Here is a 25307-nt window from a genome sequence, read left to right as displayed (position 1 = left end):
TGAAAAGACAACCTAAGGAATGGGAGAAAATATTTGCAAATGATATGACCAACAAGGGGTTAATATCTAAATATGTAAACAGCTCATACAACTCAGTATCAAAAAACCAATAATCCAATCAGAAAATCTGCAGAAGACTTGAATAGACATTTTTTCCAAAGAAGACATACAGATGGGTAACAGGCACATGAAAAGATGCTCAACATTGTTAATTATTAGAGAAATACAAATCAAAACCACAATTAGGTATCACCTCAGACCTGTCAGAATGGCTGTCATCAAAAAGTCTACAAACAACAAATGTTGGAGAGGATGTGGAGAAAAGGGAACCCTTGTACACTTGGTGGAATGTAAATTGGTGCTGCCACCGTGGAAGAGATTCCTTAGAAAACTAAAAATAGAACTACCATATGATCCAGCAATCCCACTCCTATGTATATATCCAGAAAAAATTAAAACACTTGAAAAGATACATGCTTCCCAATGTTCAGAGCAGCATTACGTACAATAGCTAAGACATGGAAGCAGTCTAAGTGCCCATCAACAGATGACTGGATAAATAAGAGATGGTATGTGTGTGTGTGTGTGTGTGTCTGTATATATATATATATATATATATATATATATATATATATATATATATATAAAATGCAATATTACTCAGCCATAAAAAAGAATGAAATATTGCCATTTGCAGCAATCTGGATGGACCTAGAGAATATTATGCTTAGTGAAATAAGTTAGACAGAGAAGAAAAATACTACATGATATCACTTATATGTGGAATCTAAAAACTAATAAAATGAATATATATACAAAATAGAAACAGACTCACAGATATAGAAAACAAACTGTGGTGACCAAAGGGGGGAGGAAGCAGGGTGGGACAAATTAGGGATATGGGATTAACAAATACAAATTACTATATATAAAATAGATAAGCAACAAGGCTATACTTGGGAGTTATACCCATTATCTTGTAATAATCTATAATGGAATAGCACAGGGAATTATACTCATTATCTTACAACAACCTATTCTGGAATATAATCTGCAAAAATACTGAATCACTAGGCTGTACACCTGAAACTAACACAATATTATAAATAAACTATACTTCAATAAGAAAGGGGGAATTTGGTAGTACTTATATATTTCTTGATAAAAAAAAACCCAGTAAAACCACTATAAATGTGGCATAGCTTATAGCATTATAAGGATATTTTATTTCATTTCCTTTACAAGAAACCTCCTTTAAGGAATAAAGTAAAAAAGAAAACCACCATCTGGATTTTCCTATAGGTTTGTGGTGATTATTAGTGCAAGAAAATGTAAAAATACCTGGAAAGGATCCCTGTATGTTACATGTCATCAAGTGAAATGTTTGAAAATAGGGACTCAGGGCATGGAAAATCTATTTCCTTAATTAAAAACAATTATTTTAATTAGTGTAAAGTCATATGTGAAAGTTCTAAAAATTATTTGTAATTCATAACATACTGAACATACTCATTAAGATACCTAATTCTTTAAGTCTTATAAGGAATGAGGCCATTCCCTTTAGCTGTAGGTCTTTATTCATAGACAAGTCGGCAAAATAACAACAGAGAATATTTGTCAAGAGTATATAGCATTTTTATGTTCTACAAAAAATTTTTTATGTTAAATATTCAAATATTTTCTGATTTTAATAAAATACATTTTTATAACTGAACTCCTTCCAATATTAAAGATAGCTCAGTACTTTTTGTACTTAAAGGGTGAGATATACGCCTTCTGGATAGATGACTACAATTTGGTCTAATTTTCCCCATACAATTATTATACCTCTTAGACAAACCAAGCTTAGTTGTACCCCAATTGACAATAAGATTTAAATCTTCTGGAAGCAAAGTATTTGGTCTCGTGTTGTCCTCTCTTATTTTATTACCAAGAGTCTTCTTTGAATTGTTGTTAACACGTTTACAGTCCTTGTTTATCTTCTGGCTTTGACCGGAGTGGTGTTTTTTACTGATACATGGGTTTTCCTCTCCAGCTGGATATATAATATTCTTGTGATCAACAGAAGGAAAAAACATTTCAGATGATATTTTTCCAAAGGATCCAGTGGGTAAATCTTGGAGATAGCTGGCGAAATGTTGGCTAATTTTATATTCATAGATTGATTTTCTTGAATTTGAATCATCTACTTTGACAGAATACAGATCATCTATTGTTATATTGTGATAAGTATCTATTGGACTTTGAGGCGTATTCAACTTTTCAGAATTACGCTGAGGTATGATAGGTAAAATTCCAAGTCCATTTTGTTTTAATACTAATCCAGTACCAGGAATAAAAAGTTCTGGTTCTTTCTGTTTTGACAAATGAATGATGTTTGTGTTTGAAACAGATTGATGTGCATGTCCATTCACTGCTCTATCTTTCCAGATTAAAGGGTTATATATAACTTGTCCATCAATAGGGCATGAATTGCACTTGTGGAGTAACCAACTGTCAATACACTTCCTATGAAACTTAAAAAAAAGTTATAAGTTAATCAGAGATATATTATCTTGTTTATAATGTATACTATCCAGTAAAATTTCCCCACTTCCATTATTGTGTTACTTTTAACACTGTTTCATAATATTGGAACGTAATAAAATTCATCAAGTTTTATGGAAATATTTTGAAGTTCTCTTAAAAATGTAATTGGTTAGAGACTGATCTTCATTTTCCACATTAAAATGAAAAGCCTTCTATGGATACCATTTTTGCAATTTCATTAAAAACTCACTACTTATTCAAGACATTAATTTCACTGTTGCTTTCTAATGAATGAAAATTATTAAGTAATAAAAATGTCATAGCCAACTAGAGTTGAAAATTGATATGATGATGGTAAGACATAACGTGACAAATCACCTTCTAGGGAAGAAAACAAATTATCAGTCATTATAAGTAAGGGTGACTCTAAAGCTATAAAAGTTTATTTATTAAAACAACTTTATCTCAGAAAAAACCTGGTTACCACTACATAGTGATTCAGCAACTTTAGACTTTGATTCCAGTAAGTTCATTTGAAATAATAATAAACGATGTCAAATTAAGCATTTCTGTTTCATCTAAAGAATCATAAAAATAACATTAAAAAGTTAGTATTCTATAAGCCTTTTCCTTTTACAGGTAACTAAAGTAGATAAGAGAATCTAACTTAAAGTGCCATTTTATCTTTCCTCAATAGTTTATACAGAAATGAATCCTAATTAATAGGAATCCATCCTTGGGGGGCAGAGCTGCCTTCTCAATAGTCTCCGCTCTAGCTTTCTGCACACACTGTTCAATTTGAACATCTCTGCTCATAATTCAACTAAAAAGTAAAAGGAGAGACTTAAATTGCCACTTCATTTGTGAAAACTGGCCCTACAGGGAAAGTCAGACTAAAATGATGTGATTTCTACCTTGTGAGTACATGGTAGCAATCTTGTATGCTGACCAGGATGAAATGCCTTCAAACAAAGTCGACACTGGTAGCCTGGAGCAAGCAGCTTATTATTCTTTGTGATCAGTAGGAGAGGCAGTGACCTTACCACGTGTTTTGGTGTGTAAACTTGGCTAAATGAGAGTAAACAGAGAGACATGAATGGTCATATGTGATTGTAGATAAGGAAGTAATCAATAGTACAGGTAATAACCTCCAAATAAATAATGCGAATGAACCCAGTGCTTTCTAGAACTGAAGATAATAAATCTCGTACATTATAAAGTTACAAAATCTATTGTATTGACCTTGAACAAGATGGATCCAACTTCAACATCAACTTCATAAGGAACAAAATTTAATTTAGTCATTTCAAATAAAAATACTAACCTGAATTTTTTTGATTTGTACTTTTTAACATCAATGAAACCAGAACATAATTTTGGTGAGAACCATATACTCAAATTATTTCAGATTGAGCCAACACACAGGTTTGTGTTTAGAAAAATACAACCCAATTCACTCTGTCATCTGGTAGGAAGTAAGATACGTGGTAAAACATATTAAATATTCCAGGCTACTATTATAAACTGGTAGGTCATAATCTATGAGGAGACATTTCACTTGGGGTATATGCTTATTACTTCTGTATTGTTAGACCACGTTAATGAACTCTAAAGATACCAACCCCATTTTTGTACCAAAAGTACCAACAAACATAACTAAGATTACACAATGTAAATATGATGCCACTAGCAACTGATAAAACAATATTTAAAAACAAAATCTTGGTTAAAAGGTTAGATGCATTCTTATTATTCAAAAGTCATTCAGAATAAAGTTCAAATATATTCTGTAGAAAACTTTATACTTCTCATTACTCTTCAGACAAACTTTCATCATGCTACAAAAATTGCTTTTACCAAGGTCATTTAATTGTCAACTAAAAAGAATCTGTGTGTTTCTATTATTTCAGGTTGTTAATCACTTTAAAAAAATCTTGAAACTCTCTCCTTTTACTTATTCCATTTTCTCTGCCTAGAATGTCCTTCTATCCCTAATATTCTCTTGTCTCCTCCCACAATACCTCCTAAACCATTAGTTATACAGTATATCATTCTAATAGGTTGAAGTGTGATACCCAGCCAGGGCCAAGGGAAATGGAGATGGAGAGACTTTGTATAGGCTCCTTTCATACCCACAAAGCATTTTATGCTCCACAAGAGTTGTGGTCTCTGAAGTGTGTGGAGCACCCACAGGGCATGGGCTAGATATCCACTGGGTTGGATAGAAATCTATCTATCTATCTATCTATCTATCTATCTATCTATCTATCTATCTACCTATCTACTATATATATGTGGGATAGAAATACATATATACACACATACATATGTATAAACAAGCACAATTTTTGTTTGGTTAATTCATTGAAATGGTCCCTTAAAAATATTTCAATTTTATCCCATCCTATTAAAATGAGCTTTGTATATATTTTATTTTTTATTTTTTATTTTTTATTTTTTTTTTCTATTCTTTTTGCGGTATGCGGGCCTCTCACTGTTGTGGCCTCTCCCGTTGCGGAGCACAGGCTCCGGATGCGCAGGCCCAGCGGCCGTGGCTCACGGGCCCAGCCGCTCCGCGGCATATGGGATCCTCCCAGACCGGGGCACGAACCCGTATCCCCTGCATCGGCAGGCGGACTCTCAACCACTGCGCCACCAGGGAGGCCCCTGTATATATTTTATAGTGTACCTAATATGTTAATTATACACGGTATGTTTAATTTTCTTTAATTGATACGAAGTATGGCAAAAGGTCTGGATGACTGTCCACTAGTCAGAGTTTTGAAATACAACCAATCCCCTTAGCATTCTCCTTCCCTCGGGGTGGAATAGAGGGCAATAAGGAAAGAAAGCCTTCCTTCCCATAGAGGTCATTTATGTCAAAGCAAATCTCAAAGCTCCCTGTATTTTTCCTTTACATAACATATATCAGTTTTAATTTTACATTTATTTAGATGATCACTTAATTGCTGAGGAAATTAGATATCCCTAATACCTAGTACAATCTCTGGTAGAATTAATAATAATAATAGACAGCATTATTTGAATATTTACTGTGTGTATTAATTCATTTCATATGCACAAAATTCCTATGAGACTGGTTTTTATAATTATCCCCATTTTAAAGATAAAAATGTGGCAAGGAGAAGTGAAGTAACTAGCCCAAAAGTTGCATAGCCAACCTATGGTTGTACTAGGATTGGATTTAAGCATGCTGACTCCAGAGCCTTGCTCTTCACTTGAATACCATGTCACCTAGTATATATAATAAGTACTCAATACATATTTATTGAATAAAGAAATGAATAAAACTTATCCGAACTGAAAAATTATTTAAATATCCCAAGAAATATGAATTTCACTGAGAATCTCACCCTTGCTTTTCTTGAAAATGTGGCATCTTTTCTATCTCATTTTTAATATCTATATATTTTACAGTTTCATCTGATCTTTTTTCCAACGATCTCCATTTTTGATTTCTCTTCTGTAATAGGTAAAAGGTAAATGTTATTTTGCAAATTGTGGAAGCTTTTATCTTGTGCATTAAATCAGTAGGCTGTGTATCAATAACAAAATAATGTAAAGAAATACTCATCATTTTAAAAGATAGCTTTTTAACACATTAAAGAATTTGCAAATTATTAGTGAGTCTAATATACTGTTGCACAGCTCCTATAACATTACTTTTTAAGGTAAAAATATTTATCTATTAATCAATAATGGTAATTGTGGATGTTTTATCTTGTGTAGTAAATAGAAGGTAGCATTATTACTCAGCATCAGGAGATACTTATTTACGTGTTAGATTCAAATGATAGCAATAAAATTTCATGATGTAAGAAATTTTAAAACCGTAAATCATTGTCAGTAGCATTATAAGTCATTTTGTAGTGTTGAGATCTTTTTTAAAATGAATTTTCAAGCTTGATGGCTGTAATTTCTGTCCTTAAGATTTATGTGTGATATCATTACATATTTGTTATTGTGTTGGATTTTATAAATTACCAATGTAAGAACTGATTGCCTATAAATCCTTATGAAAAAGAGTTCTCCAAAAATTATGGTCTTTGGTTTTTATTCAAGCACAGTCAGCTCTATTCCAGAGGGTTACCTATTCTTAGATTTTACTTAGATTTACAATAGGAAAATACAAACACTATATGAAGTTCAAGATGGATACTGTACCTCACGAAATGTAAATGAGTGAGAAAGATGGCAGCAGCTATCAAAACAATCCTGGCATAAGTGATATTCTATACATTCGGTACACCTAAAAATGCAAAACACCAAAACATACAAGAAAAAATCCAATTATTTTGATTGTTTTTGGTGAAAAATTCTGGCCAAGATTTGCTGGGAACTATGCAGATATGACAAGGCCCATCTTAAATCTCACCCCATATTAGCTTCCTGTTGCTACTGAAACAAATTACAACAAATTTAGCAGCTTAAACAACACTTTATTATCTTACAGTTTTGTAGGTCAGAAGTCTGACATGGGTCTCAATGGGTTTAAAATCAAGGGGTCCAGAGAATGGCATTTCTTTTTGGAGGTTATAGAGATCTGTTTCTTTGCCTTTTCTTCTAGAGGCTGCCCACCTTCCTTAGCTTAGCTTGTGGCACTTTCCTCCATCTTCAAAGCAAGCAATGCAGAATCTCTCTGTGCCTTTCTTCCATATTCACATATCCCTTTGACTCTCTTCTTTGTTGCCCTCTTCCACTTTTAAGAACTCTTGTGATTATACACTGAGCCCAGGCAATCCAAGATAACCTCCTTATTTCAAGGTCAGATGATTAGCAACCTGAATTTCATCTGCAACCTTAATCCCCCTACAACATGTAACCTAACATACAGGTTCTGGGCATGAGGATGTGGATATATTTGGGAGGGCATTATTTTGCCTACCACATATCCCTACCATGATGTCTTCCTGGAATGCTTTATCTTTCCTTTATCTCTTTTTCTAAGTTCCTTTAGGATGTACAGTCTATTGGACATTCTATCATTTGATTACCCAGTGTTTTCCTATATTTCATGAATGCTAGAGTTATACTTAGCAGAATACTTATTGAAAACAGGAATTGTACTATATTCCTTCTCTGTCCTCACAAAATAGAAAAAGGTATATGTATAAAAAGGTTGCAATAAAAATCATTGATATACTAAAAAACTTCATTTTCCACAAAGCTCAATCTAAACATGTATCACTTATAAAAATTTTGCCACAAGCAGAGAATTTTAATTTACTTTCAGCAATATTCACCAAAAATAACATTTCAAGCAAATAAAGTTATTTTCTTACTCAAGTTATCAAAGAATTAGAAGACTATTTCTAAGAGAAATCTGGGAAAATATATCCTTCAGACATCTTAGAAGCAGCAAGTATTAATTTATTCATTATTATTGTTTATACATACATGGAAGATTCTTAATAATTAACATCAACCAATCAAAGCAATGGTGCGGTTTATTCAATACATCAAATTATGCTGGGCTACAAAAAGTTAAGTATCTCTATATTTTAATATATATATATGATAGTTTTGGAATTAACTTCTTAAAAGGTAAGTAGCTATATTATGAAACTTTAATGAAGAGGAACTGAAAAGCTTTCTAGTTTACCTTATTTCCTACTCAAACCATTACTAAAACTCCCAGAAATCGTTTTTTCAGGCTAATGGCTGAAATGTTAGCATCTGAGGGAGTGGAAGGAGATATGGATGTGAATAATTGTGAGCCAAATGCGTAGAGAAGTTACTCTGAAAGCAGAGTGCGGAGCAGCAGGCAGGGAGCAGAACAGTGGAGAATGCCTGTATTGAGGGGTAGTAGGAAGAATCACCCTTGGGGACAGAAATAGCAGTCAGAGGGACAGAGGAGAGCATTGTCATTAACAAAATACTTAAAAGCAAGATTTGAGATCATTTACCAAAGCCACCCACGCATTAACAATTTGAGGAATACAGCACTATAAAAACTGAAAATTTTACACCGTGGCTTTCACCTGTCCTTGTCACCCCCAGCTGTTCCTCCCAACCCACCTTTCCACACGTTACCTTAGCCCCTTATTGTTCTTACCCACCCCTCTTGAAAAAATTCAGATTACCCCCAAAATGGCTGCTAATGCCAAATATCGTCTTTCCTTTTTCTAGAATTCTCTTTAGCCAACATTCCTGAAACTAGCTGAACACCTCCTGCTAAACCTTATAAAAATTCTGCCCTTCTTCCTCAAGTGAGCTTTCTCAGGCTTGCTGTTTTCAATAAAGACTTTTGCTAATGGTGCTCTGGTTGATTTACTTCTATGTGACACATTGAGAAAACAAAGGACTAAAACAGTTTAAAGGAGAAAGGTATCATTCACCATTGGGGGTTTATGTTTTTATGAGAGGGTTTTAAAAATATTAATTAGACTCATCATAATGTAATTCCAGGAAGAGTGAAAAGTAAACTGATGCATTTTAGAAAAAAGTTTAACAAAGACTGAAGCAAAATATTTTCTTCTTAACATACAGTTAAGATTTCAATTAAGAAAGTGGGAAAGTTTGAGGAATACTCAAAAAGTAATGAAAATTTCTCTCTCTAATAAGTATCTTGTTTTTGTTAAGGTATAAGATGTGAAAGAAAACAAAACATGCATCATTGCAGTTTGGAGTTGGGGAACTCGAGTTCAGTTGATCTAGTAAATATCCCTCTGGCTCAGTCCTAGGAGTTTTTGGCAATGACCTCATTGGTGGTTCAAAGAAAGTTACAGGGGGTGAGAGGTCTATCTAGCAGGGCTCCGAGCTTGGAAACTCATTTAGGCCAAACTACAAAGCCTGTGTTCAGAGCTTCCAAGAAAGAATGCTACTTCAGACTCTCAATCTAGACTGGAATGCAAAGCCAATACTCTGTGTGAGTAAAGAAAATAAAACAACTGAAATTCTTAAGGTACTGGGCTGACACAGATCACTAGTCTGAAAATCCTAAATAAGTAGCCATCTTTAAGGCAAACACACTATATAGAGGAGGAAAAGAAGAAGCCTAAATGACTAGTACTCTAATGTTCAAAGTTTCCTAAAATTAAAAAAAAAAGTTAGACTACAAATTTATAATATTACTGATTGATACTTACTTATAACACTTCCCTTCAACTGGAAATTGTTGACAGTTATTACAGGGAATTCCAAGGTGTTTGTCTAGTCGCTCTTTCTCAACTGTAGCCACAAGTTTGCTAGAGTTTTTGAATTCCTCTAAAATAAGTTTTAATGGTGCAAAGTCTTTCCTACACAAGGGACATTTCAACATGGAAGTGTGTGATATCTTATCCTGATATTCAGCTAAGATCTTCATGCATTTTATATGAACACTGTTGCCACAGCCAAACCTGTTAGAAATAAAATCCAAGTTTACCATTTGTATACAGCAAAGTTATATATATGTATATATATATATATTTTTTTCTGTGCTACCATATTTATTTCCTATAAAAATAGATTCTGAACTGATTCTCCAGATATAGCTTGATTACACACATAAACACTATTTTATCTATCTAATCTAATCTATCATATTTAATTTAGTACATCAGAATTCCAAACAAAATCTTTTCCATTTCAGTGAAATGGTGGTAAAAGATTTTGCATCATTATAATATTTTTATCTTTAAAGTGAGAATGCATATAGTCTTAACAAAAAGGAAAATTATAACAATAATTATTGTTTTTAAACAAGAAGCATCACTGAGAGCAGGGGTGTCACCTTATTTTTCTAGAAGTCACACAATATGAATGTGGTTGTACCCAATAAATATCTGCTGAGAGAAATAATATTTTGGGAAATAGTAATTTTAAAATATGCAAAAGAAGCAGCTATGTGAAAAAAATACATGTGGATGAAAATTTTGGTAAATAATCAGGAAAAAAAAAAAAGAATTGAAAAGTTCAATAGCAAATGGTTGCCCAAATTTTCCAAGTCCAAATTTACAGTGCCTTTGAAGAATGGTTAAGTACAATACTCTCAATAAACATTTATGTATAAGTGATATTTTGAATTATTTAAAGATAAAATTTAGAAAAGCTGAAGAGAATTTTTATCATTTTAAAGTAAAATAATCTTCACTTTCAGAAAAACTGTTTGTAACTACTCTAAGCCGTGGCATTTATTCATGTGTATAAAACAGAAACATGAAAATTATCTACTTTAATAACTTAAAGTGAAAAAGTAAATAAAGTGGAGTTATTTTTTAACTTTCATCCTTTAAAATGTAGCCCAGAAATATTTAGAGTTAGCATAGGACCTCTCACAACATGTTAGGAAATAAAAGAAGGCCAATTAAGTATAATTGTTTAAATATGTATTATTTTTCTATCAACATGTTTCATAACATATTACAAATATATTGAACTAGAATTTTTTCATAAGTTTCCAGAATCCAAAGAAAAATCACGTCACCTGCAAAACGTGACAGGAAGCTTTTTCTCTAAAAGTACTTCTTGACAAATAGAGCATATATCATCTGAACTAATTTCCTTCTGTTTAATGTAACCATCTTCTTCAATCTGTGCATTTTCATTGTTCCTTCCTTGTTGGGGAGTTTGAACTCGATGTATCCCTCGAAGCAAGTTGCTGATTTCTCTTTCCACAAGACCTAATCGCAAAGCAGCTAACGATAAATTCCAAAGTATTAAAATTCAGTGGCAAATTGGAGACAAAGAAACAACTTAGGCGGAAAGTTAGGATTTTTCCCCCAAATATCAGAAAGATTGAATTATTACACTGACATTTACCACTTTTCGTATTCCTTTCAGAGCCAAAAGGTCAGAAAAGAGTCATTTATAAAAAGAATAGAAGTTATCTCTTGTTTTCCTGTTACTGAAAAGAGTCAGTGTAACCAGTGCATTATAAAGGTTTCAGATTAATTATATGACAGTGTTCCTCCTTGGATTGGTGTTATAATCATCTCTTACATTTTGATCTGTTCTCTTGTTCATAAACAAATATTTATCATCATACAGGAGTATTAAAAGAAATGGGCACAAATACAGAAAGGAGAAGAGAGATTCGAGTAGTTAGTGTAATTAACATTTGTTAGATGAATAAATTAGTAAATAGATAATGAGAGATGAAGACACAGTTGCGCTTATTTTCCTTAGTTTTACGTCCCCACAAGTGTCTCGGTAGCCACATTCTTCATAGATTTGGTCAGTATTCCTCAGGACAATCTGTTAGGAACTATACTGCCTATACATTTGGGATACACAGTCTTTGAATTCTGAATTTTCTCCATCCTGCTGTCCTTCTAAGAAATGGTGTACTAAGTGCATATAGTTTTGATCAAGGCATCTTAGATTCCTTTTTTCTCTGGCCCATTCCCATGCCCCTCTTCTTTCCCTCTTCTTAACATAATTTAAATGCCAGCTGTTGTTGGTCCCCTTGAGTTCTATTCATTTTATATATTCTTTAATACATAGAGATTAAAAAATCATTTGCAAGATAATGAAAAGCTCCGTTTTCCCTAAAAAGATTACCAATTAAACATTAACAATACTGAAAACATCACAGTTACATTTCAATACAGAAATCTCTGTTCCTTGTCTGAGGTGGCATGGCAGGTGGAATGTGGGAGGATATCATATTTTAATTAATCATTACTTTGGAGGATGAGGGCTATTTGTCACAGAGACACAGAAACATCTGCTCCCTATAGAAATGAGGAGGAAAATGAAGACAGAAAATTGTGCTTTGGGGGATAAAGATTCTCTAGAGCAGCAGAAATACTGAAACATAAAACTTCATAAGAGGAGCTGGCTACAAACTGTTCTATGTGGTATAACATGAATTGGAGAATAAAAGGGAGAAACAAAATCTTCTGAAATTAATTTGGAAAAATTAATGTATGAGACTATAAAAGAATATTCTTTCATAAAGGAGAGCAAGACAGCTAACCTTATCAGATATCATAATGTATTATAAAAAAACAAAACTCACTATAAAAATTATGAAACAAGGATGAAAAGAAGCACTATTTAATAGCTGTTATTGAGATAACTAGGTAGAAATATGGAGAAAATTAAATTACTTCAAACCAAATACCAACCTCCAATTTATATCAATACAACTACACATGGATGCTATAAAGAAGAATAAAAATAAAATAGAAAACCTAGCAGAAAAAAAATCTCTAAAATACTATGGAAGATAGACAACTTTCAAAGTACCAAAACAATATACATAAAAGTAAAAATGGTCAGATTTAGCAACACACAAAAATCCATATACATATATATAAAACAAAATTTAACGAAACCATATAAAAAAGAATTATGACATTAGGAAAACATTTGCAAAGAGGGGTAATCCCTATATTTAGGAAGAGTGTGTAGTTTTATCCCAATAAATAAATAGCCAAAGTTTAATTTACACATGTAGTACAAATATTAAAGTCAACAGATGTTCAATCTCATTAATATCAAAAGAAAAGTGAGTTAAAATCAAAATGAGGTGCAGACACAGAATAAATCTAAATAAAAGGTAATAAATAAATAGAATGTTACATCTTGTTTGCCTTATGTTATTTTCTCTTTTTATTTGAAAAAGTTATTTCAGGGCATTTTAGATTCTAAGGGTATGTTAGATGTATGGAAGAATGAAAACTATTTTCTTACTTAATTTACTAGGAATGAATAGATTACTATGAACTTTGTATCTGTTATTTTTTCCCACTTTGTGTGACTTAGTCTTTTTTTCTAATATTATAGAAATATTATTAGCTTTTCAAAATATTTCCATGTATCTTTATTTTCTTTGGAGACTTAAATATGCTGTTAATGTCTTCCATTTTATGCTTAAGTAATATGGTTAAATATGCCTAAAACATGAATCCAAAAAGCAAAGCTAGCAGAAAATTGATATACTGCTGAAATCATAAATCAGCAAAAGTATTGCTATAAAGCAATACCTATGGGTGACTGACATAAAAATATTAATACTTAAAAAGGAAAAAAAACTCGAACTCACAGATACAGAGAACAGATTGATGGTTGCCAGATGTTGGGCCAGGGGATGGCTAGGAGGTAGGAGAAATGGCTGAAGGTGGTCAAAAGGTACAGACTTCCACTTATAAAATAAATAAGTCATGGGGACATAATGTACAGCATGGTGACTATAGTTAATAGTACTCTGCTGCATATTTGAAGGTTGCTAAGAGAATAAATCTTAAAAATTCTCATCTCAAGAAAAAAAAATTGTAACTGTGTGGTAATGGATGTTAACTGGATTAATTGTGTTGATCATTTTGCAATATATACTTACATTGAATCATTATGTTGTACACCCAAAACTAATATAATGTTATATGTCAATTATATCTCAGTAAAAAAATAATAGTTTTACTGCAAGATCCAGTTAATGAGACTTCAGGCGACACAAATAATTGAGAGAAGAAAAAGTTTCATTTACAAAGAATATAACAGGTAGTCAGAAGTAAATTAAATGCCTAAAATGGAAGAATGTTAAATAAATTATGATATACCATACACTATCATGGTATATCATAGTTTAATATTCACTGATGACTTGAATGAGAGAGACTACATAGCACTGAAAATATAAAGTAACAGTGTGTGACAAAAGCAGAACACAGAATTCCCACAGACTATTAGGTATACATAAATACAAGGTCAAAAAAGAAAAGAGAAAATAAAATGTTTATTATATCTTTGTGGTGGGTATTTAAAAAATTTTCCTAAATGCAGCTTTTATTTTATCCATAAATATTTAATTGAGAAAAGGACAAGATGGCATTTCCTAGACGTTGTATTTAGGAAAAACCATTAGGTAATGAAGCCAGGTTTTACTGGGAAGCATTTGTTTGGGTGATGGAAAATAATATTCAGTGTTCAAAAACTGATATCTTTATAAAAAATTCCTATGTAATCATCTTTATAGGTCTTCAAAAATAAAAGAGAATCTCGGGTTTCTTGTATGCAACACTAGGGCACAAATAATTGTTTCCAGATTTGTTTTAGAAAATAATCTATGAATGATGTTCAAAATGCTTCTGCTTCACTATCTTCTTCTCCACACTTATGTACATACTTTACATAATATTATTGAATAATTGTTTATAGCTTTCTTTGAATTACTTTAATTTTCAAACTTTCATTTAAATGATAAATTTCAACATTATTGAGACTTATACTTTCTTTGAATATTTGTGCACAAAGGATTTTCTCAACATTGAGTAGCTAAAACGTCTTTTAAATATGAGGTATAAAAATATTTTATTTTAGTAGGAAATATAATTTTTCAAAATTAATATATAGGATCAAATTTAAACGTTTAAAAAATTTCCTACTATATGGATATTTATAAAAAGAATAAGATGTGGTTTCTGCCTTCAAGAGCACAAAGGATATGATATAAAGTATTAGATTGATCCATATGAAATTGCTATATTTGTAGATGAAAAAATATTGGCAATTCATATGATTCAATTTATTAAAAAAAATCACCTAGTAGAGTTCCTAATATGCAGTACAATAAATATTTGTTGAGTGTAATTGGGTAGAGCTGCACTGTTCAATATGGTAGCCATTAGCCATATGTGGCTACTGAGAACCTGAAATGTGGATAGTGTGACTGAAAATTGAATTTTAAATTTTGTCTTATTTAAAGTTAAATGGAAAACTGATAATCTATAGTTTCTGGAAAATTTATGTTTATAACAATTTGGGTATTATATGAATTTATTTTTCAACTGAATATTTTATGATGTCTAAATGCAGATCAAGCATTTCCAATGAAAATATAGTGTCTGAGGTGAGATGCATTGTAAATGTAAAATACACACTAGATTTTGAAGGCAGTATGAAAAAACATTAAAATATCATAATTTTTATATTGATTACATGCCGACATGATATTTTGATGTATTGGGTTAAATTAAAATATGTTATTAAAACTAATTTTCCTGTTTATTTTTACTTTCTATAATATGTTACCAGAAAATTACATATGTGGTTCACATCATATTTCTGTTGGGTAGCCCTAGTATAGAAGCTTGTGAAAATGATATGGAAAATAGTGTAGATAATAACTAAGACTTTGGAGAGGATGTGAGCATTTAACTTCAGGTGTATACAATGGAGAAATAGAGAAGAAAACAATATCCATGAACTCATCCAACCTAATTATTGTGTATGAAGGGACTGGGAGAGAGGGTGAAGTACAGAGTAGGTGACATTTCAGAAAGAACCTTTTGTCTACAATGTGAAGGAGAAAGCAACAAAGTGCAGGTGCTGGAAACAGGGAGGCTACAAAGGACAGTACTAAGGGCTGATGAAGGTTGAACAAAGGTAAGAATGAGGATGGGGAAGTAAAATCACTGTTGAGAAGTAGGTAGGATGTAACATAAACAGGATTTCTTTACGAGAGAAGAGGATGAGAAAGGAAAAACAAGGAGAATGCCAAGGTTTCTAGCTTTGGAGACTAAAGAAAAAGGAAAGCCAATATGTGAGGTAGGGAATACAACAGGAGAGCACATATGGGGGGAATTTACTATTCCAAATGCCTGTGGGACCTCCAAAATTGTGGTGCTCAGAAGGCAGCTGGAAATACTGGTCTGCTGATAAGATGTGGAAATCACTGTTACAGAGGTAACAGGTGGAAACAGAAAATATGAGATGTTTCTAAGAAAATGGGTAGAGAGAAGAATACAAAAGAAAAACCCTTGTGAAACACTAATATTAATTTATTATCTAGTAGGACTTTTAAATGTTAACTGTGTTTGTACTTATATAATATTTGCTTAAATAGAACCAATAACTTGAATTGAAAAAAATTGAAAACTGATTATCACTTTAATTCTTTATGAATATTATAAACATTTATTAATAAATGTTAAATGCCTTTGCAGTTCTTAGATGAATCTAGTATAGGTTAAATAAATCTTTGCAGGAAACATTTCCATAATGATAGCATCTTTATTATAAAATGTATAAATCTAAATAACCTGTGATAGAATTATTTTTCTATCTCTTTTATTTTTGAGGACTCTAGAATTTAATTTTAAATTAAATTTCAAATTGAAAATTATAAAAAAATTCATATGCCTGACTTTAAACTCAATGGAGGTACTGACATAAAAACTATTTAACTGTAAAATACATATATTTTTTTGCATAAAAACTTGTGAGTAAACATTTTTAAATGAAATTATGTATCATGTCAACTATTTCTGGGACCTGAAAAATTACATTTGTCATTTTTCTCATAATTAAAATAAATTTAGATACAGAAATTACTGTAAATCCTTGCTTAGAATTCATGAGGGAAAGTTTTTCTACTGAAAACCTGGCCATTATTTCACCTCATTTTTTATTAAGTGCTTTTTAATGTGAAATGGCATATAAAGTTACATTTTTTGTTAAATAGGAAGAAAAAATGTTCCAACTGTCTTAAATGTAACAAACTGTGTTACAGTTTTCAGATTGTCTGGACAATAACTGTCTAAATTTAGAATATGTCTAAATAAACAATTATTAAACTCGTTAACTTCAAATTAGTAAAAACACACAAACACAACTTACATTCATGATTCCTTGGAAGCCTGAATTTTTTCAACAAGACCCTAATATTCAAAAGTAGAAAAACAAAATAAAACATTTATTTCTGACATAACCTCAAAAGGTATTATTAATTTTAGAATAGGAATGGCATTACAGAATTTATATTGCTGAAAGTGTTAGGGATAAACAAAATTCTCATCAGTTTTCTGTTACAGGAGTCGTTAAATTTTTGTTTTAAAATAAGCATATGTGAAAAAACTATGATACATGGAAACAAAAGACATTTGCAGTAAAGAGATTTGGCAGAGAGAGTCCATATATTTCTTTATGACATAGAGTAGCCCACAAAGAGAGGTTAGTGAGGGAATCTAAGTATTCACAGCACTCTTTTTAAACTTCCTTGGAAGTTTCTTACTCCTGGAAATGGAGGAATTTTCTGGATAGAGTAACAAATGACTGTTTTCCTATACATACCACTAGGTATGTATGACAGAAAAATACTTTCAAATATCACCAATTATAATGGAATATGACTTTTTTTAAAAAAGTGGGAAATATATATTAAATTCTTACTTAAATATATTAAATATACTTTAGTATGTTAAATACTTGGATTATATTTCCATTAAGTTTATGGTAAACATACTGTAAAAAATTAGTTACATTACATAAAAATCAGAACAGAATGCCCTTGCTCTGAGGAAGCTGGCATAAATAAAAATGGAAAAAACCTATTTTATGTATAATAATAAAACCAAATTGCAAATTTTGAAGGGACCATATTTTATATTTTTATGCTAACTAGAGCAAATAACTTGTGTTAGTAGATGCTCAATAAAAACTGATCAAAACAACAAAAACTTGGTAAATAAAAACATTGAAAATAACACCTATATGTATATATACTGTTTTCTAACCTATAAAGAAAAGCATTAGAAATATGATACACACTTTTCTTAATTTCCTGTTTGATTTTTTTCTCTTAGAATATCAATTACAAACTTTCTATAATAATATAATTAGTGATTTGTTGGTATAAGTATAGTAGGTAAACAAATGAGTTGATGTGGGTTTAAATTACATGGAAGGAATTTTTTTGTTTTTCATTTCTGGGATCACCTATAAACAGGTTCTGACTCTAGAGGAAAAATTTTATATTTGACAGAAGTAATCTTCAGCAGAGTCCTATTTCAGTCTTAAAAGATTCATAGTCAAATGCTTATTGAAAAGGAAAATAGTAAAATTTAAAAATATCATAATGAACCATGCAATTATCATCAGTGATGTGAACAGGGGAGATTTTTTGTTTTATTGTTACATTTCACCTTTGTACATAATGAAAATCTAAACATTGATTTTTTTTCTTATTAAAAACAATAACATTCCAAACATGTAGAGGTGGTAGTATGCTTACCTCACTTTAATTTTTAAACCTCACTTAATTTTTGGGATGAAATAAAATATCCAAAATGATATTGACAAGCTACAACCATTTTATCTTTAAGTTCTCCCAACACCAGATTTCTTTAATCTTGCAGTACTCAAGCCATGAAGAAGGCAAAACATGTAATATACCAAGATGTTCCTTTGTGGAAGATCTTCATTACAATGTCACTTACCAGCATATATGCTTACAAAGTTCCCCTCCTTTCAGAAATATGGCACAATTACAAACATGAGGATTTCCTAGAGAAACCTTCAAAAGAAAAATGCATACTTAAAAAAAAGTTCCAGTCAGTTTTTAGAGTTATAGAGTAAAATTAATAGATAATTGGATTAAAATAGATTTCAAGAGATATTTTAGTTTAGGTATTTTAGGTGACTCCAAAATGTTGAACATAGTCTACTGGAACATCTTAATTCTTGACACAAGTCTGATTTTTCACTTCCTTATTCTTTGCCTTGTTAAACAAATTGCATTGTCAGCTAAGACTGTTTTTAAGAGACCTACATTCAGGCAAGAGAAAAGAAATGTAATTTTAAAAACTTGAAAAAAAATCTATAAATTTTTAACTGAAAGGAAATTCTACTTTGCAATGGAGCTAAAGACCTTTTGTAAAGTAGTTCTTCTGGGGTTTTTGTTTTGTGCGTTTCAATTGGTGAGTTTAATTTTATTCAAGAAAACTAATTTTATTCACCAAGTCTGTACTGGCTTAAACTATTTATTAAATGCTCTAAGGGTTATAAAGTGAAAAAAGGACGTCTGAGATAAGCAGCATGACACTAAATTAAAAATTTTCAAGTCAACTCCTGGGAGGTAGAGTGGTGGCTGATTTTTGAGTGGTGAGAATAGGATTTGAGAATATGAAATATCTGTGGTCTTTCAGCAAAATTAAAAAGAATTTTTATTCATTAAGACTTTCCAAGGAATCACCATTTAAGCCATACTTTAAAAGGGTCTTGTTATAGCTTCAGACTGTCTAAAAAGTAAAGAAAACCCGATTTTATTTATTTAGCAAATATATACGTCTTGTAAACAGATTGTACGATTTTCATTTCGTTTGAGTTACAGGGTTAGTGACTGCTAACGGATCTGAGAACGCACGTAAATGCAAACCATATAGTCAGATAAAATGTCTCCCGTTTTTAAGCCCAGAGATCAAAGGCCATCATCTTAGAAGAGTTGGATGCAATTTGGAGTCCTAACCTCCAATAATGGAACTTTTCTAACAAATACTATTTCGCTCTGCAATGTGCACATCTTTAGAGTCTGGAACACTCGCGGGTGGGGTTCGGCAGCAAGTGGCCACATACAAGGTGGGCCTGGGGGGACCGCGCGGGTCGGCATGGCAGGGAGCCGAGGCGGGTTGGGGGTGGTAGTTACTCGGAAATCCCTGTTTTCCGGCTCTTCCTCTCTCAGTAGAAAGGAGGTGGGGCCCATCTCTCGTAGGAGGTAGATGTTGCTGCTCAGCGCCTGGTCTTGTTGCCAGTTGAGGCGGTCAATAAAGTGTCTTCGCCTTTCAGAGGCCTTACAGCTTCCGCGAAGCATCTTGTCTGGGTAGGGGCGAAGGCAGCCCCTCCGCAAGGCTTTCAGAGTCGCCCGCCGGTCTCCATGACAACCGCGTGCCCGCCGGTTGCCTTGGAGTCGCAGTGTCCCAGAGTGCCTTGCGCGGAGGTTTGCTTCCGCAGCTCACCCCCGCCTCCACTCCTTCCTGAAGCGACAATCTTGACTGTAGAGCGTTTCTAATACCCAACTGGCTGATTTAAAAGCTGGTGGTCCAAGTCATCGCTGTCAAATCTCTCGTGTTCCTTCTGCTGGCTCCTCGAAGGCGGGGGCTTGTGAATTCTGTGTTAGGATAGTAGCACAACCCGGTTACAGTTTGGGCTCTGGATGCTGAAATTATCCTGTGATGATTCATCATTTTTATCCGAAAGCCCAGAGTGACTGTTGACATTCAACAGTGTTCCACAAACATTTTCCGATTGCGTACTAGGTGCATAATCTGAATGAAGCGCTGGGGGAAGATCAATGATGTGGAAGACAGGATTTTAACCTGGGAAGTTAGACTCTTAAGTAGGGATGTATGTGTTGGTGGGGGGATGGTCTTTAAACGAGGGGAGCATCTTTAAGTTGCATGTTTGTGTAGGGATGGGTGTTTGGGGTGGGGTGCGGAATCCATTGCCTCTATGCCCTCTAAATTTACAAATCCCAATTGAAGGAATAAGCTATGCAATGTTGACTCAATAGTTCAAATTGTCTATGAGCTTTGTTACTACGTTCTAGGGGGAGAGCTGTAATATAGTATGAGTCAAGTAAAGAAGCCACATTACTGCAATATCTCTTTAAGAAACTGAAATCGGGAAATAGCCAGTTGGTGGTGCAAACATAAAGATGGGGGATATTTGTCCCATTTTATCATGGGAGGAACTCACAACTAGATTATGTCAAGAGCAGGAAGGAGAAAATGGCCAAAGGCCCCAGTATGAAAGAAGATGATGGAAATGGCAGCTTTCACATGTGAGACATCTGGATAAACAGCATCTAATCCTAGGTCTAAGGTTTTAACTTAACTAAATTTTATCTCTACTCTCCTATTTTTACTAATAACAACTAATGTACGTACTACCATACTGCCACTTTACCATTAATTTAATGGTGCTAGATGTTAAACCTTATGCATTAAGAAAAAACTACATATTGAAACCACAAGAACTTATAAATTGAATTAACTTAGTTTATTTATTAATACTTATAATTAAAAAAACTCCAAATAAATGACAGTCTACACTTTCTAAATGATAAGGTGAGTAAGGTTTCAGAGTGAAGGCACTTTATTCAACCACCATTTCCCTCTCTCTCCATATACACACATACATACATAATATATCTCCATATATATTACATATATCATGTATATAGTTATTTAAGAATTACTTTGAAGGGAACTTTAAGAAACAAACAATAGCAAATAATTGTTCAAATTATCTTTGTAAATAAATAAGTAAATTGTTTTATTTATAATTAGGTAATAATACTTGCTACACGTGTAACTGATAAACAGCATTCTCAAAAGATCGCATCTTTAAGACACAATTGTCATTATTTCAACTGAATATAGGTTCATAAATTCTATTTTGGGGAATGATAAAAGTAACAGTATTCATACTTTTATGGAAATTAAAAAAAGAAAGCACAGGTTGCTAGACAGAACTTTAGCTATAAGACATTTGTTTTTGTATCTCTGTTAAGACTTTAAAAACACTTTTATAGCCAGGTGACTATCCCATATGTTTGCTTCATCTCAAGAGTGTGTGACAGGGGTAATATTTTGCAAATATTTAAGAGAATTGTTCCCCTCCAAGTTCCATTTTGAAGCATAATGCCCTGGAAAGAGGGAAGTGGTTAGTGCTAGAAAGTCATTGATAAGCTTTGAATTACATGAACTAAGTTTTAGGCCCTTTAGCAATACAATTTGGTTATAAAAGACAGGAATTAAAAATTATTATAGCTACAGATTAAGATATAAAAAACTGGGCTTAGAGTATTAAGCCTGGGAATTGTATGAAAGAGAATGCCCTGAGGGGTTGGGAAGAAGAATAACAGAAGTCAGTGGAAAAAGTCAGCTGCCAATCTCAACATGGGTGGGTATGTGTGTGTTGGGGTAAGAGTGGGAGTAGGTGGAGGGATGGATTGAAACAATGAGCTGGGTTTGGGAAGACTGAGAATATCTAGGGTGTGTGTGTGTGTGTGTGTGTGTGTGTGTGTAGTAGTAGTAGTATGCTTACTTCTGAAATAGTGTTAGGGAGATATAGGCTAGTAGGAAACTTGAGTTTCTAGTTCAGTGACCTAAAACACGATAAGCAATATGCAGAGGTGCCAGTGGAAGACAGGTAAATGAACTGGAGGTAATGCCCTGGTTCTCAAGGGGTAAAGATATATAATGAATATAGGAATTTGTGTTTACCCCTAGAGAATGGTCACAAAAGAAGGGCAGAATACTAGTGGATACAGAGGGTGCAGAACTCAATGACTTCAAGACTGGAAGCAAATAGAACCAAGGACTCTAGTGGGAGGAAGCAACATGATACCTTCCATTTAAAAAAAATCCAATAGGTCCAGCACAACTCAGTGATTACCAACAGGTGATCAACAGTGGCCACGCTGCAGAAGTGACCAGCAAGAATCCAGGGGACATTGTATGGATTCAAGGTCTCCATCTTTTGTCATCAGACACAAGGTTACATAAGCTTCACTTTCCTCAAACACTCATATACATTTGTGGAGAGAAATAGGTGATGGGTAGAAAACTGAAATGCTAAACATTTTATCCTTAATAGTGACCGAAGTAGCCTTAACATTCCTCTCACCTTGACTAAACTTCAGACAGATTTCTTCTGGACTTTAAGTCCCTGACCTCCCTTTTCTTAGAGCATTTACTTTAGAAAACTTTCAATTGTAAATTCTTTCACTGCCCCTTTGAGATGCAGATTTTCTCACAGAATTTTGCCAGTTTTACAACCTAGTAATATCTTTCTCAAGAACCTGCTAGCCATCCCTTTGAAATAGAATCAAGAAAGATATTCCTCCTATCTCTCAGTTTTTGTGGCAGCATGGAGCCTAACTTTGATAATCACCAAATAGCAAACATAAATGGTCTAATCGCAGTGACCAATCTTATCCTTAAGGTCCTCCAGTACTTTCCAACTAGCTCACCAAAGGATTCAAAACTCCCACCTTTTGTTCCAGTACAGTTGAGGTCAATCTCTCTCCCCTGCTGTAATGTCTTGAATAGACTTCTTTGCCTGTTTACTCTGCCAGTGCAATTTTTCTTTGGCAATATATAACATTTATCAAAAGACTTTATTAAATCAGACTAAATGAGTTTATGAAGTTATGCTCCCCCCCCCCCATTAGGGGAGTAGTGGCTAGCAAGTGATTGGATCATTTGTAGAGAGAACATACTTCAATATTTTGCACATCCAAGTCTAATATAAATTTGCAACCAACTATGAGTGTGATTGATACTATTGTTTAAGATGAAAAACTGAGTAGTTAATGTCAGATCCTTTTCAATCTGAAGAGCTTATGAAAATAATAAAAAAATTAAAAAGGTTTCAACCTCTGATATTAAAGTGAACTAGAGAGGGCTGAGATAGGCAGAGTTTTAAGAATGACCCCAATGACTTTTGCCCTTGCATAATTCCCTCTCTTGTGAATATGTCATGTTATATGGCAAAAGAGATTTTGCACATGTAATTAAGGTTACTAATCAGTTGACTGGGTTAATAAAAGGGAGATAATTTGGGTCATCCTAATCTAATCTCACAAATCCTTTAAAAGCAGAGTTTTCTTTGTCTGGTGGCAGAAGGAGAGGCCAGGATTAAAACGTGATTCTCTTGCTGGCCTTGAAGATGGAGGGCTCCATGTGATAAAGCAGTGGTGATGGTGGTGGTGGTGGGGGCTCTGGAAGAAGACAGCAACCTCTGACTAACAGCCAGAAAGGATATGGTGACCTTAGACTTATAGCAACAAAGAACTGGGTTTTGCCAGCAACCTTAATGAGGTTGAAATCAGATTCTTCCCCAGAGCTTCCAGATAAGATTACAGCCGAGCTGATACCTTGATTTTGGCCTTGTAATATCCTGAGCAGAGAACCTAGTCAGGCCTGCCTCAACTTCTGACCTACAGACCTGTAAACTAATAAATGGGTGGTGTTTTAAGCCACTAAGTTTGTGGTCATTTTTTACACAGTAATAGAAAATGAACTGGCAAATTTCAACAAACTACCAGGATATATATGGATGGAAAGTACTGACTGGTGAAAAGGGGGATAAGTGAAGGTATGAACATGGAACAGTTTAGTCCTTGTTATCTGCCAGCATTGGGTTGGACAATAGAATCATTCTGGCTGATTCTAAGTATAAAGAAATTTATTATAGCATATAAGTTAGCTTACAGAATATTTAGAAAGGCCACAGAATCAAGGTATGATCCCACTCTAAAGTGAGGCACTCAGGAAAACTGTTCACTCAATGAGATTTTTCCTTTGGAAATCCCTCCCCGTCACTCTAGAAGCTAAGGATTAGATATCAGTACCTCCGCTATTATTGCTACAGAAAAACCAAAGGACTTTTTAACTGTGATTGCTAGTTGGGCTGGGTGGTCTCAAAAGCTTCTCTTCTGCCTTTCAAGTCTTGACAGAAGCTAGTCATGTCTTTACAATCTAGAGGCCAAAAGAAAAAAAAATCTCAGAAATATGGAAAGGGGGGTATTAACAAATTGGAGAGCTACCAAAGTGGGTAAGAGGAGAGAGGTAAAAGTGGTTTGGCCAGTCAAAAGTAACACTCGGAGAATAAGAAAGAGCTTTTCAGTATTTAAAATGATTGTCAAATAAAAAGTTCAATAGAAGTTTTGAAAGATGAAGTCAATAATCCAGAATATAAAGCAGAAAGGAAGCAAGATGATAAATATTAAAAAGAAAGAAAGAAAGAGGATTAATGTAAGATGGACAAATTCAGACTATTAAGATTTCCAAAGGGCAGAATGAAGGTGAGGAAATTATCAAAGATTTACTAAAAGATATTTCCTAAAACAAAAGGGGAGAACTTACCTTCAAGTGGAAAGACCTTATCAAGTGCTGAGTAAAGATGAATGAATAATGATTTATATCATACCTAGATATTTGGCTAATACATTTCAGAACATTGAAGAGAATGAGAAAAACCTAACTGTTTACACTATGGGAAAAATAGGTACAAAAAGGCAAAAATTAGATAAGCATCCAATTTTTCAT

The 25307-nt window shown here is 33.1% G+C and overlaps 1 protein-coding gene across 1 annotated transcript; it reads right to left on the bottom strand.

Moving 5' to 3' along the window:
• Positions 1-1703: 1703 nt before the first annotated feature.
• On the bottom strand, positions 1704-20062 carry ZSWIM2 (zinc finger SWIM-type containing 2; the record flags this gene model as incomplete). The annotated part of the gene is made up of 9 exons (XM_082630994.1): positions 1704-2516; positions 3444-3597; positions 5904-6013; positions 6715-6799; positions 9639-9890; positions 10958-11168; positions 17095-17135; positions 18693-18769; positions 19898-20062. The coding sequence occupies 9 exons, from the start codon at positions 20060-20062 to the stop codon at positions 1704-1706; spliced, it is 1908 nt and encodes a 635-aa protein (XP_082487120.1).
• Positions 20063-25307: the final 5245 nt, after the last annotated feature.

Source organism: Mesoplodon mirus (assembly GCF_964341445.2).
Source record: "Mesoplodon mirus genome assembly, chromosome: 8".
Taxonomy (NCBI): Eukaryota; Metazoa; Chordata; class Mammalia; order Artiodactyla; family Ziphiidae; genus Mesoplodon; species Mesoplodon mirus.
Note: the sequence above shows the minus strand (reverse complement) of the source record. Positions and strands in the feature narration are given on the sequence as shown.